General features: G+C 42.4%; 1 protein-coding gene across 15 annotated transcripts in view; it reads right to left on the bottom strand.

Annotated features, from left to right (window-relative positions):
- Nucleotides 1-14081, bottom strand: part of POSTN (periostin) — a 46956-nt gene extending 32875 nt beyond the window's left edge. For 6 of the 15 annotated variants that reach the window (XM_019498282.2, XM_006278349.3, XM_059714041.1 and 3 more), the window contains exons 1-2: nucleotides 13884-14080; nucleotides 12309-12407 (exon numbers count right to left, since the gene is read on the bottom strand). In XM_019498282.2, coding sequence (XP_019353827.1) covers nucleotides 12309-12407; nucleotides 13884-14005 — 221 coding nt within the window. In that variant the 5' untranslated portion in view covers nucleotides 14006-14080. Of the gene's footprint in view, nucleotides 1-12308; nucleotides 12408-13883 lie in introns of all 15 variants that reach the window. The other 9 variants (XM_059713907.1, XM_059713940.1, XM_019498279.2 and 6 more) reach the window with 4 other exon arrangements.
- Nucleotides 14082-16076: the final 1995 nt, after the last annotated feature.

Genomic DNA, 16076 nt, shown 5'->3' with positions numbered 1-16076 from the left:
TTCCTACTGGAAGGCAAGACAACTATATATATTGGACTACTATTTCACAACAAGTAAGTCTGAGAAGGCAAACCTGGCATGTATAAGACTGGATTGTGACATTTGGCAAGGAGCAGGGTTTTACCTTCTCCTCCTCCATGACAAGTAGCAATAGTGAACCTTGCTTCCCTTTAGCATGCCAAACCTTTGTCCTCCCTGCTCCTCCCCATCTGGTAAGTTTGTGCTCTCCAGGGTGCACTTGAACAAGTTTTTGGCCTTTGTACAGGCCACATAAGCGTGAGAGAAAGGCCGTTCACCCTTTCCTCCCCTACCCTGAATGCCTCTAGATTTTCATTTCATAGTGTATAGGTTGACATGGTGTATAAGCTGACATTTTTCTGATCCAAAAAGTAAGGAATGTCATAAATCCCATATTTAAGTTAACGTTACTTTTTGAATCAGAAATATGGGGTCAACTTTTACCAACCCCTGTGTGCCCTCACTGCAGGCTGGGTACCCAGGGGATGGGCACATGCCACAGTGCTGCTCGAAGGGGAAGGGGCCAGGCTCTGTACTTGACTGGAGTGGCCTCATCCCTTGCAAGCAGTCCTGCCTGTGCTACACCAGTCGAGCACCAAGCCTGGCACCACTCACAGGGGATGGGGCCATGCCATTCAAATGCTGAGCCCAGCTTCATCCGCCTGCGAGCAGTGCTGCTGAGCACTAAGCCCAGCCCCGTCCCCTGCAAGCAGCACCAGGCTCAGAGCTTGGCTGGCACCGCTGGGCTCAGCACTCAGCAGCACCACTCACAGTGAAAGGGCAGGCTTGGCACTTGGCTGTTGTGGTCCCATCCCCTGCAAGTGGCACCAGGCTTGGCACTCAGCTGGTGCAGCCCAGGCAGTGCCACTTGCAGGGGATGAGGTTTGGCTTGGCACTGAGTAGCACCACTCACAGCAGATAAAAACAGGCTTGGTGCTTGGCTGGTGCATCCTCATCCCTTCCAAGTGGTGTTGCCTGGGCTGCACCAGCTAAGTGCCAAGCTTGGTGCTGCTTGCAGGGGATGGGAATACAGTGTATAAGTCAAGGTTGAATTTTAAGAGTTAAAAATTGGGCTTCAAAACTTTACTTATACACAGATGAAATGCAGTAATCAGAAAGAAGCTGGGTCTTGTTCAGTCTCTACAGCAGAACAGCAATTAGCTGTTTCCCATGTATTTCCCAGCATATTATAAGAAAATGTACTTTTTTCTAGGCACGAAGTGCTCTAAAAGGAATCTGGTAAATGTTCAGTGTATTTATGCTATCTCAGTTTGTTTCTGGTGATAGGAAAGAGAGGGTTGAGCTACAGCCATATCACAAGAAATAACAGGTTTCCTCTTTTCACCATATTCAGCAGAGAAAAGATACAGTCTGATGCAAATACAATGAATGCGAAGTAGAACATCAGCCAAAGAACATAATGGACAAAGAAAATGCTTTTCTGGCCAAGAACTACAATGCAAGTACCCTTGGCTTATCATACTCCTTTTAACATACAGCATGCTTCCTCTGAGGGACCTCTAGGAATTCAAATCTGGCCATCCAAAGCTATTATGACCTGTGGGGAGGGTAAACCTAATAGATCTTATACCAAGTGGTTGTTAGAACCAGCAGCATTTTTTGAAATCACTGTTGGATATGATTGCTCAGTAGTCTTCATGTACGGAACATATGAAGATAGGTAGCTACTGCTGTCTTTGCAATAACATTACACTCCAAGTTGAAGTTTCATCAACATAACTCTACCAGTTCAGCACATAATGAGGTCTCACAGGACTGAATGAATACATGGATAGCTATGTAATAATGCCGAATTCTTAAGCAAAGAAAACAGCTCAATGCCACTCCTGTCTTATACTTCTGGATAAGGGGTATTCCCAGGATAAAATGTTCATGGACAGGGCATTCTGGCAATGGTTATACCTGGACACCAGAGCAGGATCTTGGGGATTTGAAAACTGCAAATTGTCAACTGCAGAACAGCCTTAGGACACTTTTTTTTGTAAATGATTCATTGTCTTTGCTTAATATTCACAAACACATCCATGGTCCAAATGGGACCCTTATTTCTAAAGGGCCTTCAGCTCAGGAGGTCATTTTGAAAAGGTGTTACTATAGTAGTAGATAGAAAGCCTATTTACCTGCTATCATTTCCTATCTCCTGAACATGTAATGTGGCATTCTATTCTTTCCTGGTCATCTAACTGGCCATTTTGTGGTCATGTTCAGGGCATTTTTGGCACTTATGTGCCATGAGGAATTCCTGAACTCATGTAGACAGCTAAACAGTCACATACAGATGAGACAAAGAGTCTCCTTTTTTCCCTGTGAATAGCTGAGTGGGTCAGGTACTCATTTGGGAAGCTGGAAGTCCTGAGTCATGGGCCAACCTCACCCAGGAATGATTTAAATTTGCGTTTTTCTGACTTCCTCACACAGCATGCTAACCACCATTCCACAGCTTCCACCCTGCGTTGCCTTTCATCCTGATTTCTCAACAACTGTGTTAGTGGCTCAGCTTCAAAAGGATCATCAGAGAGGTACTGAAAAGTAGCTGACCTCTAGGGTGGTGGTTAGTGTACTAGGCTAGGAAGCAAGAGGGTCCCAGATTCAAGCCCTCTCTGGATGAGAGGGGTCCATACCCTGGGTCTTCTGGTTTTTCAGGTAAGTGCCCCTGACACAAAGCAACAGGAACAGAAGAGGTGCATACACACAGCCCCTCTTCATTGATGAGGCTAAGTTCCACAGATATGGGTTTTGATTTCCTCCATTTTCAGATGTCTAAGTCCACTATGCAGCTACAAGGAGCACATATATGTACTGTGGAAGCTACTGTATGTGCTCAGTCTATGTGACTATGTAGCTGCATATAGTTGTCCATGTGTACAGGGGCATGACTCCAAAAGTAAAATTGTCCTGGGAGCGTAAGTGTCAAAATACCCTGTAGATGACCAAGAAATGACCACTTAGATGATCAGAAAAAAACAGAATGCCACCCTTACTGTCTTAGTATTTAAGATCTGAAAACTGCTAACTTTGGAATTGCTAAAACTGAAGAAATATTGTTGTGAAGTCTGCAGTTTCATTTTAGATACACTATTGTACAAAATCTCCTACTAACAATGAAATTACTCTAAATACCAGCTAATTTATACTCGATGCTCTGATGATGATGGACGATTACTTGCGATCGAGTAAGATTGTCTTCCAAGGACCTTAATAGTGAGTCAGGAGACTCACTATATGATTCCCATAAGGAAGATGCCTGTGTGTGACTTCTTTCAGCATGAGGTTGATGTCACATGCCAACAGAGGCACGGTCCTTGACAGATAGGGATCTCAGTCCAAGGCATAGAATCCAAGACAACTGAAGACCCTTGATCTGCTGCAGCTTTCATCTGCCTTTACAGCTGCTGAAAAGGGGCTTACACTTTTCTTCTGCCTGGTCTGCCATTGAAGTCTTCTTGGATTGCTCTTAGTCAGGAATCTCCCCCTTGACCTTGCCACCATGGGTGACCCTACCAGGAGCATGAAGCTCCCGACAGCCTTGCTCTCAGGATCATTGGAACATGCAAGCCTCTCCACCATTACAAGGTGGAGATCCCCAGAGAGGACTAGATGCTATACTGTAATCACAAATTACCAATACTTCTATAATTTAAACTTAATCTGAGTTACATTTTTTTCTCTTAGATACACTTTTTAGTCATCACTTAATCTAAAAGTGCATGAAAAATTAAGAAGAATTAAGAAGGTGTGATAGCTTTGTGCAAACTGATTTTTGGTGAGCCCGAAATATCCTCAAGGACTTTATTTAGAGTACTGTAAAATCTCTTTATTGCCTCAGAATATTTCTTTGATCACTTCATGATGTCCCTCGCCATAAAAAATAACTCATGTTACCACTATGGCTTAGCAAAGTAATGAATACTGTCCATGTCATCTTAATACACTCAGTAGACTTTCATTGACAGGGTACTGCTAAAACATGACATTTATGAAGAAGTAAACTCACATGGGCAGGTCAGAATATGACCTTTGGAATATAAAGAAAGCCTTGAAAACTTCCAAAGAAGTTCAGCCTAAATCATTTGAAAGAAACATCTTTCTCCCTAATGTGTTTCCTGTGGGATGAGGTGTAATGCCAAAGAAGTCAGCAGTATGGCAAACGTTACATAAAAGGTGAATAAGTACTCTGGACTGCTGACACAATATACTCTGAAGGAAAGAGTTAGTATTGCAATGCCACCTGGAGGAGAAAGACAGACTTCAATGGTGAAAGAACATTAAATAAACTAAAAAATTTGGTTTGTAGTCAGAGGGATGATCAAAGAAATTCAGTGGCACCAGTTTGAGTCCTGGAAATTAATCTCCATTGTTTTCTGAGAATCTGAAACCTGAGGTATAACTAACTGAGTTAAGCACATTCAAAGAAGCAGCAGATAGACCATGACCCAGATCATGATCCTTCTGCAGACTCACCTTGTCAAAATCTATGGGATTAATTATTATTAATGTATTTATACATTATAGATTATAGCTATTATTATACATTTCTAGGAAACCTTCTGAAAATTTAAAGCAGTATCTCTGCCTGTTCAGTCAGATAACATAAGCCCATTTAGGAGCATAATAATGTTGCTACTCATCTGAACCTCTTGGGGAAATATGAACAGTGAATTTTATCTCAGTTTACAACAGCAGAAAGCCCAGGATGAAAGCCTGGCCTTGCTGAAGTCAATGGGCATTATTCCAAGGGCTTTAGCGAGGCCAAGACTTCACACCTGGGTGAGGGACAGAAGTTAGACATAAAGTGATTTAAGTAATCAGAAACTGGTTTAAATCTGTAACAGAACAGAAGTTCAGTGCACACAACCCAATTTCAAAAGGGCTGAAACTGGTTTAAGATTAACCTGGTTGAATGTGGTATCAGACTTAACTGATTTGGATCAAAATGGTTTATGAAACTTTTGTCCCAGACCCCTTCCTGGTTCAAATTAAATCACAGTTCCCCAGCAGTCCAGCATGCTTTCCAGTCCTGAGTTGGGCTGTGCTGTCTGCTCCCACAGAAAAGGGTTGGGGAGTGGGAGGGAGAAGGCAGGGACTTCCCACTCCTGCCCCCCCCCCCCTCCTAGCAAACCCCAGCTGGAGTCTGGGGCCAGGGAGGGGGATTAAACTTCCCTTCCCCTGAATACAGAGCTGCCCTGCCCTGCCCTACTAAAAACTTACTGCTGGCTGCGACTGTGGACTAGAAATCCCAGAGGCACCTGGAAGCAGGAAGAAGTGATGAGCAACCATACAGAGTCCTACTGTTGTGATTCTGGACTGCAAATCCCAGAGACCTCAGAAACAGCAGGAAAAGGAAGCAAACACACAACCCATGCTGTCTATATGCCAGAGAACCATGCTGTAGTGCCCTCCTAGCTTCTGGCCTCAGCCACTGCAGGTATGTGGCTGCATTTCCTGAATCAAAAGTGAATGTTTGTCCATTTGTTTCTCAGTTTAATCTCTGCAGTTTAGACTAAGATGCAAAGACTGAATCGATTCAGCCTTGGGCTTTTTGACTGTCTGTACTTAGGCCTGGTGTCTAAACTGATCTGAGAATCACTGGAATATTTGAAAGGCAAGATTATGTGTTGGAATTATATCTTCACTATTATATAGCATAATTGACCTCACAAAACCACATGACACTAAAAGATATTGAAAATATTTTCTCATAAAGAAGACCAGAGACCTCCTCCACCTCTTCCTCCTCTGTCTTTTCCCATAATTTCTTATAAGGGTCCATTCTAGAGTTCTGTCATGACACAGAATGTCTTCCAGGAATCTCAGAAATGCAAAACAGTCTCATGACCTTCCAACACTGACCAGCACCAGTAGCAACCATAGTATAAGTTTGCTTCATGTCTCTTCTGGACTATTGTAAATTCACAGATCTCATTTTTAATTTTTTAAATTTTAAACCTGCTCTAATTTTAAATTTTGTTTGAACACGTAAAATTTTAGGAAAAATATTGAGAAAACAGTCATTTTCAAAACTAAAAATATAATCAGAATGTGTAATTTTGAAAATACTGAATAAAGTGTATTGACTTTTAAATGTCTTTGGCTGAAGAATTAGCCCCAGTCTTCTTTTTTTGGCAAAAAAAGGGGTTCATCTGAAAAAAAAGTTGCCCAGACATAAGTCAAAAGGGCATTAGTGACAATCATGTGCATTTACTGAAGTCCCTTTTGATCATTAATTATTTTTAACCATATTCATGTATCCTGGTTCAAATGTAAAAACAGAGACCAACAAAGTATGTATCCTCCTTTTTAAAAATTGATTTTGAAACCTAACCATGTAAATGAATGTTAAGATTTTGGTCACTTCCTGTTCAAATGCTCCACTATTATCCACTCATTGTAGTCTAGGATTAGAATTTTCCAAAAACCTCTAAGGGCATGACCAGATGAATGCACACATGCATTTGCCCAGGGATAAATAGCAGTGACACTTAGTTGTGCCACTACTACTTGTACCTGTGGAACGTCCATGCATGCATGCTCTGGCACGTAGCAAGTTGCCCTGGGTGAGGTAGGGGAGGCTGGGGCCAGCACCTGGACTGGCCCCAGCAGCCTGACCTTGGGTCCTGGGGGCCTCCTATGGCTCCAGCAGCAGTGACCTGGTGCATGGAGCCTGGCCAGCATCCTGAGCTTTGCTCTGGCTGGCCAGTCTCCAGTTTCAGGTGGTGTATGCTGCCTTCACATGCTCCACCCCAATTTTTTTAGGCACAGATTTTTTTGACACTAAGATCTCCCAGTGTCAAAAAAAGCCTCTGTGCTGCAAATTAGCAGCGTGGCAAATACCCTCATGTGTGCCTCATACTGCACATTCTTGCTTATCTGGGCATACCCTAAGGGTTTGTCTGCATGGAAATTATAGCTATACCAACTTGACTATTCCAGGTCAGTAAGTTTGGAGTAGATTTAGCCTATTTCAAATAAGACAGTCTTATTCTGAAATAAGAGGCAGTTAATAAGGAGCAACTATTTATTTTACCTTAATCTGAGCTAATGTATCTCAGTAGTAAATTAACTACTTACCTTAATCCAAATGAACTTTTTTGTGTCCCTTATAAAGAAGTCCTAAATGATTTACTACATGAACCTCATCTTTAAAAAAAACTATTTGGACAATGATGAGAGTATCTCATGAGCTTTCAAGTAAAAGTAGGCTTTTAAGTGCCAAATCCAAGAAGATTTAGTCACCTACAAATTAGATGCCACAGCAAATTAAGATTTAAGCATCTGGCTCTATAATGCAGTCCAGAACTAAAGAAAAAAGCACCTAGGGCTGCGGAGAATAAGATGTTTCAGAAGGATGATGCAAAATGGCAAAAACACTGAAGTGGGAGCTGCTTAGAATTAACCTTTGTAAGGGTATGCACAGAAGTTACATTTAGATTGACCTAATTAGGGTTAGCTCAGGGGCAGGCAATTATTTCTGATGGAGGGCTGCTTAATGAGTTTTGTCAAGCTGTTGAGGGCTGCATGGGTAGTTCTGCCCTTTGACAGTTCCCCCACCCCCTGGTTGCCATATTGGGACCAGAAGTCCTGCCCCCTAACCCCCAACCTTTGCTACCAGAATTCCCTCCCTTTGCCCCCCAGAAATACTCCTTTGGGGGTGGGGAGGGGTTGCCATCTTAGAACCAGAAAAAAAAAAAACAAACAAACACCTACTAGAACATATTTTGATTTCATTACAAAAAATAATTGTCATGATTTGTGCTTGTGTTCTGCATATAGAAAGAGTTGCATAATAACTTAAAAATATAGTCATACCCTTTTATATTGCATGAGGGATGTGGCTGCGTGGGGAGGCATAGGGTATGTTGGGGGTGTGTGCATATGTGGGTGGGGGATGTCAGGGCAGGGTGTGAGTGTGTGAGGTTTGTGGGGTGTGAGGACTCCCCCCATGGTGCACAGCCCCCACTGCTGATAGCAACGGGGGGGCAGGGGAGGCTCAGGGAGCTCCTGCCTGGTGCAGCACCTGTGGACTGCGGCTCCAGCCAGCACTATGTGCAGGGCAAAGAGCACAGCCTGCCTGGCTGCCTCTATCATGGGGGCTCTGCACCGACTCCCTGCAGTTCCTACAATTGCATGGGAAAGCTCCACAGTGGACTCTGTGGGGAAGCAGGGGGACAGGGCTCCCTCCATTCCCAGTTTGGAGACCTGTACATTAACTGGGGGAAGGAAGCCAGCTCCAGCACAGGGCTTCCCCCAGTGCACAGTCCCTGTGATAGAAGTGGCACAGGAGCCAGCTGGGAACTGCAGGTCTTCACTGGCCTCTGCTGTGTTCTGCGGTTCTGGCATTGCAGCTGGGAACCATACAGTGCTTCATGGCATGGAGCTGGCCGGCCTGGCCAGGCACCTCCCAGCAGCACATGGTTCCCAGCTGCAACGCTGGAACTGCAGAAAGCAGCAGGAGCCTATCCAGCCCCAAGGTTCCCAGCTGGCTCCTGCTGCCCTTGGCCCTGACCCCTGGGGCCCTTCGCTCCTTCCTGCTGCCGTTTACCCCCACTCCCCACCCCTGTGCCTGCTGCCACTGCCCTTCCCCTGCTGCTTCCCTTTCTTCCATGCCTGCCACCACTGCTCCCCCTGGCCCACTGCTCCAGCACCACGTGGTTCCAGCTGCAGGGTCAGAACCACATGGTGCTGCAGGAGCCAGCCTGCCCTAGCTGGCACCATGCAGTTGCCAGCTGGGAACTAAGTGATGCTGGCTGGGACAGGCTGACTCCTGCTGCACCAGTGATCCTCCTCCCTGCTCCTCTCGTTCTTACCTGAATTTCCTTCTTGGATGGAGGAAGGCAGGAACAGCCCAAGGGTCCCAGGCCAGAAGCCTCTGCTAGGGCAGAAGCTTCTGGGTGGGGGGAAGGGGCATTGTTGCTGCTGCCGCTGGCTCCTGGCTCCTGCTGCCTCTGGCTCCTGTCATCTTTGACAGGCAGTCAGGGGCAGATAAATATTACTTTTTAAATATTTTAGGTGCCTTGTGAGTTGGATAGAATGGCTTTGTGGGCTGGATCTGGCCCGCGGGCCATATTTTGCCTGCCCCTGCACTGGCTCAGTCTAAATGCCTAATTGTACAGGCATTCAGGAAGGTTAAATTGGGCAAAAATGGTGGACTCAATCTAAGTTAATTCACTTGGGAATGTGAGCTAACAGATTGGGAATGGGCTAGTCCAATCTCTTGAATGCCTATATGTGTTTGCAATGTAGTCCCAGTGCTGGGAAAGCCCAGCTTCTTACTCCAGGGATGTGCTTTGCCCCCCTGCGCAGACTCAGTTATTTTTAGCCTCCCAAATCTGCCACCCATGGTCAGATAACCCACCCCAAGGACCCACCAACACACCCTGTGGACCTGCTAGTCCTCCCCACCCAAACATGCCAACCCTCCCCAGACCCACTAGCACCCCCCCACCCTCCCAATCCCACCATGAATTACTTACTGCAGTTTCTCCATACAGCTCCTGGGACTAGCAGATGTCTCTGTAAACACCACTCCTAATCAACATTCACATAGCTTAAAATGAGCCAGGTGAACAGACCAGGTGCAATGAAGACCTGTACACACCCTGAGGCTACAGACATTATATCTGTTCCATGACAAACCATTTTATCTCAAGACAAAGTGCAGTCATTCAGATCCCCATTAAATTGTCACAGATTAATTCTAAAAAGGTTCATGGGATGCAAAGTACTAACAGTTTATCTTGGCATTCAATCGCAGGATAACCAGTGGCAGAATAAAATGCTTTCGGCTATTCACTAAACCTGAACTAAGAAGTGATGCATGTACACACCAATCCTGTGAAATTTGTGTTCTGGGACAAACACAGGCACAACTTGTCCAGGAATAATATAATGTCTGTTCCTAGCCTAAGAAGTACTAAGTGCAGTGATGTGTCTGAATTTCCAGCCCTATTTGGGGCTTAAGTAGCTAAATATAGGCTACAAAGAAAATTCCTCTATCCACTTGGGATCCAGAGTCTTGAACACATTCCTGAGGGCAGGTCTTTACAAGTGTTCTTTGAAAGAACTGAGCAGGGCTTACTCTATTTTAAACCCGGCCTCTGTAGAGGTTGCCCCCTGCCCCTTTCCCAATGTAATAGTTTAGTGGTGAGAGCACTTGTGCAGGAACTGGGAGACATAGGTCCAAACTCGTATTCCACTTGTGGGGGATTGACACCCTTGCCTTTCATTGGCAAAGAAGGGCCACACCCAGCAGCCTACTATCCCTCCTGGGTGAAGTTGAGCCACAGTACAGAAAGGGATGCAAATGTTATGGGGCCAGAAGAACAGCAAACAAGGAATACCTCTGGAGCCTAGTGGGTAGGCAATTAGCTGAGAAGGAGGCAAACTGGATTTACTATCTACAACTAGGATTATTTCTGGATTCTACCCAATGACAGCGTAATGTAAAATAAATAAACAGCCCTAAGTTCAGGAACCGAGCTCTGAATACATCTACTGGATCAAGTGGCTCAGTGCACTTAGGCACCACTCAGCCTTGTTCCACTATCCAAAATGGGGCTTAGGCAAGAAGCAAGGCATCTAGCTTCTCAGCCTTGGCCAAAGCTGGTAGAAGCAGAAGGTAACTACATGAGCCTGTGAAACTTTCATGTCAAGCAGGGAAGAACCAAATGAGTTTAACCACCTTTAGGGTTAGGGATCAGGCCTTAAGGCATTATCAAAATGAGTCTTAGACTCCTCATTCATGTAAGTACTTCCGAAAAATAGTATCTAGATGTAACTGAATGCTGGAAATGATTAATTGGCAAATACATTATTTAATGTTTTTTGCCATAATGGGAAAATACATTATCCAAATAGTAGTATTTCATCATTTAAAGCAAAGGTAAAATGCTGTGAAACTACTAATTGATCCATTTAGGTGACAGATAGTGACAAAGCACAGTCATTATTTAATTCTAAGAATAACTGTTCTGTCGGATCTTCTAGTCAACATAGCAGCAGTGAGAAATGCAGGTCAGGAAGAGTTCTGGCTTAGTTCCTCATGTGAATGTATCTATGCCCCATAAATACTACATGGTCAGAGATGGATCATGTCCTGTTATCTTCACCAACCACAGGGTAGTAAGACAACTGATTTTACTTTGAAATCCTGAGGTCATATTTAAAACAAAAACTATAGAAACATGTTTCTCTATGAAGCAAAAAAAGATACCAACCTCAACAATGAAACTGCCCTAGTCCTACTTTCCTCCTATAGCATGTAGTGAAAGGCATGGTGGCGGCACACGACTAGAGCCAGGGAATACTGAATTCCATGTCTCCCCAACCCATCTTGCATATTAGCACTGGCCAGGTCACTTAACTTCAGTTTGAGGGTATGTTTACATTGCACAAAGAAGGTGCAGTTGTAATATATACCAGGATCCCTGTGTTTAATTCAGGGGTCTCAAACTCATTTGGTCCTGCAGGCTGAGTTTGAACTATTGGGCTCTTCACAGGCTGGATGACCCACCTCTGGATCTGGCCTGCAGGCCTTCTTGTTGCAGCTGTCAGAGCTTCTGTGTCAACACCAGCAGTCAAGAAGTTAAGCAGAGCAAGCCACTGCTGATCAAACACCCCCATCACTATGACTACCAGAGTTGTGCTGAATCTGCACCTCTGGCAGCCAAGATGATGGACTTAAACAGTGCCAGAGTTAACTCTGCTGCTGGCATAAACAGAGGTTCCTTTGCCACTGGCAGCTAAAACAAGAAGCCCCTTGACCTGAATGACTCATCTCCATGAGGTGTATACAGCCTGTGGGCTGTACATTAGATATTCCTGGTTTAATGGGATGAGCATCGGTAACAATATCAGTGAAGGTGTGTCAGGGTGAGCTATAGTGAATGTTAACAACCATATACATACCCAGTGCCAGGGAGATCTAGTACTCTGATTTCTAGTACACACTAAATCCCACACAGTTGTGTCTATACAGCTTTAATTACTGATACTCCCTAGCATGAGCTGGTATATGCTACAATCACGTCTTGCTGTGTAGATCTAGCTTCTATTTCACCAGCTTTATTAACACCTACCTCTGAGTAGGTTGTTGAAATCAATTACTGGTTGTAAAGCAAGTTGCATTTCTTTGCTAAACACTGTCTTAACAGTTGCAGAATTTCTATTGCTGGCAGTGGGCATTTGTAATTTGAAGCAAACGTTCGGAGGCTTCTGTAAGACTATATTATTAAGCATGAAATGGTCATGAAACAGGAGTAGGTGTCACTTACGCTTTCTTGCCACAGATGGCTCCCTGGTACCAGTTTCTGCAAGTGCTAAAATACTTCTTTTTGGTTCCCATGACTTGCTGAAGAGCACAGACATTTGGCCTGGTGAGAGTAAAACAATTCAGATGAGAGAAAAGGACTTCATATATATTTGAAAGAGAGTGACTGAAAATAGCTTCTAGTACAATATTTATGGGTCAGGAGCAAAAAAAAAAAAAAAAAGAGAGAGAGAGAGAGAGAGAAACATCTGGTTCTAATTCCCAGGGCAGGTGTGATTTGAGACAGCCACAGTCCAAGCTCCTGAGGTGGCCCTGCAGGGTTCCTTGGAAAGACCGCCCTCCCTTTAAGGGAAAGGCGATTGCTTCTTTATGCCAACTCAGACCCCTCTTTCTAATGAATTGAGCCTGTTAGCTGTGCCAAATCAAGCTTTATTATGCATTACTTTTTTTTCCTGAAGTAAATTACCATCAACTTGTGACTGAGCTGTGAATACCTTCAAGCTCTTTTCATTAAAGGTTTCATCTTGTACACAGCTGTGTGGCTGTAGGTCATAGGGAGGAGGAGTAGAAAGGTGACTTTTTTCTTTATTCAAGGGGGGGACCACAGCTTCTGTAATTAAATCAGCTGTTTTGATTGCCACTGTTTGGAATACTAAGCGCACCTAAATAAACAAGCTAAGAATTATGGGGGACCAAAGGGTAAATTGCCATATAACAAAGTCAGAAATTTCAAACAAGGTAACTTCTTTATAATACGGCGATGTACTACCCAAAGATTTTCTTAAAAGAACATTTGAAGGAGCAAAACTATTTTGCCATGAATGTGTATATTATTACAGTGTAGTAGTTTATCCATCTGAGTGCTAGAATATATCCTTTCAAGGAAGAGGAACACCTTGAACATTTTTTATTCTAAAAAATTCAGTTCATCTTGGAAAGAGGAAGAAGCTTTGTACAATTAAAAAAAGGATCAATTTCACCAACATGTCTGAAAACAGCTCTGTTTAAATATTTTCTCTCTCTCTGTCAGAACAATTTTTTACTATTAAGCTACCTTCACTCTGAAGAATGATTTTGATTCACTGCCTTTGAATGCAATGCCATACAACATGCTTGTATTACTAAACTAGGAACAGAAGTTTTACCATGGGCTCTCACTGAGAGTTTACAAACCAGAAAAAAATGGGACATAGTCAAACTTTTTAGCAGGACAGAATTAGACAGAGAGAGACAGAGAGAGAGAAAACAATGTTAGAGAGAAAATAGTGTTAGATGTACACCTATCCTGGTCAAAAGTCCACATTAAACATATGTGATCACCTACTATATCTGTGATAAAAGTATAACAGTCTTTAATGATACAGAAGTACCTACATTTTATTTATCTCCAGGAGTATTTTTTTAACTTTCCAATAGTTCAGAAAATCTATTTTTACAGTTTCCTTACAAATAGTTATATGGATTATTTCATAATAAATGTATTTAAAAATTGAGATGTAGGCAGTGTACACAAATCTCATTTTAGATGGATATGGGAGCAAATAAGTCCCCCTTTTAGAATGTTAAGGCATGTACTTACCCCTGTTCACGTGCCCTTATTCGACTGTGGGACAAAATCTTGTCATAGTGAGCAGAAGAGTCTGCTCCGTCAAAAGCAGATAACAGAAAAATGGAAAAGATGGATAAAAAAAGGATCTTCATCCTTAGTCCTCTATTGCTCCTGGAAAGCCTAAGGAGAGAACTGGCAAACAGCTTGGAAGAGCTTACAGTTTATATACATGCTAGAAGGCTGTGGGAGGAGAACAGTGTATCAACCTGAAACTGTACCACCCTCCTCAGAACAGTAACTTCAATCGGCTGCCAGATTCAACCAGCTAAATTAATACTGTGCATTAAACATGCCAAGCAAGTTATTTTTCCCCTGGTGTTGACTAATTTCTTCCTTATTACATAAAGAGTGGATGCTTTTCATTTTTCTAGTTGACATTTAAAAGTTAAAGAACTTCAGGCTTTAATTTATGACTTAACATTTATACTGAAGAAGCATCCAGGAGTTGAGATCAGGGTCCTGTTGTGCTAGCTGTTGCACTTCTGCCCAGAAGAACTCCCTTATTTTCCATGTAGCTTTTCCATGTCTGTGCATTTCCTGTTGTGACCTGAGTTCAGCCATTTTATTAATGAAATTGATTAATGTTACAATCAATACTTCTTCAAAAACACTAGCACCAGATAGTATGTCTCCTCAGAAAAAAACCCTAATGTTAACATAATCATTGTGAATTAGTTATTAATTATTTAACGGCAATGTAATTGGCATATTATATATTCACAGCTCTTATAGACACTGGCCAAATAATCTTTACAACAATCCTCTGAAGCAGATAGAGAAGAGTAGTTCTGATTTTGCAAATGAAAGAACTAAGGCATAGTGGTAAAGGGACTTCCCCATGGCTACAAAATGAACCAGTGGCATACCAGAATACAGGGGTATATGTTGTAGCCGTGTTGGAATACAGACATTCCTGATCCCTACAGAAAACTTTCTTTAAATCATGCAGACATATTCATTTAAAAAAAATACATATATGTATATACATATATACATACACACATAATATATAATATTTTAAACAAATATGCATCTGATGAATCCATAAATATTTTCACATACTTATAAGACTGGATACATTAATAACCCTAATTTAAACCCTACATTTCTGCATTGAATGCTTTCTACTTAGAAGTCAATCTTTGGTGTTAAACATGCCCAGGTGTGTAAGTGTATAACTGCAGGTGAGTCTGGTAAGCATTAAAATTGTTGGAATGACACTCAGACCCATCTTTCCTCTGGTTAACTACAGACTAGATACAACATGGGCAGAAATTATGGATGTTTCAGCACATATAGTTACATGGGGTGGGGGGCATACTTCAGGATTACTCAGTGGGGCTGTATTTTTAAAGTGTACTAGGCATCATGATTAAATGCTTTTCCATCTTTCCAATGGCACGTAAAATTAAAATAAAATCGAACAAACCCTGAAACAGTAAGGTCATGAAAGTGGAATTAAGTTTTTATTTACGTATAATGAGATGGCAGCTGTTCTTATTGCATGAAATAACCTTCCTCTATGAAATGGACTCTTGTGATCCTTCTGAAGTTCATCTCCTAGGATAAGTATATCATGTAAAGAGGAAGCAGAAGGCATATTTCAGAAATCCTTCTGAGTCAAAGGGCTATGGGGCTTTCCTAGTTCCATCCTAGTAGCAAACTATAGTAGCAAACCTCAGAGACACATCTACCAACAGGAATTAAAGAATAACAGTTTAAGATCCACCCAGTTGAACAACCCATTGAGAATTCAGATTCTATATTAAGCATTATACCATAACAATACCAAAATAGTTTATTTTACCATTCCTGCATATAAAGAGGGCACTATATAATTAGCACTATATAGCCTTACATGCCCGCCACACTTAAGCATATAGCTCTAATATCAGAGAGTAAAATGAGAGCATGATGAAAAAATATAACTATTGAGTCATATAAATCAGTTTGAAAGAAATTGGTTATGATTTGGAGTCTCAACTATTGAATATTGTTAATTTATTATGAGGATAAATAGTGGGAGTAAAGCCATAGGAATTAAAATTTTCTGGGAGGAAATCACACACTCCTGTGAAAACCTAAATGGTTAATCTTTCCACTGGACTAAGTGTGGAAAATTCAGTTTTATGTTTTTCACAGCTTCCTAGCTCTCTACACATT

This window comes from Alligator mississippiensis, chromosome 1 (assembly GCF_030867095.1).
Source record: "Alligator mississippiensis isolate rAllMis1 chromosome 1, rAllMis1, whole genome shotgun sequence".
NCBI lineage: Eukaryota > Metazoa > Chordata > Crocodylia > Alligatoridae > Alligator > Alligator mississippiensis.
The sequence above is the reverse complement of the archived record's forward strand: the minus strand, read 5'-3'. Positions and strand labels throughout refer to the sequence as shown.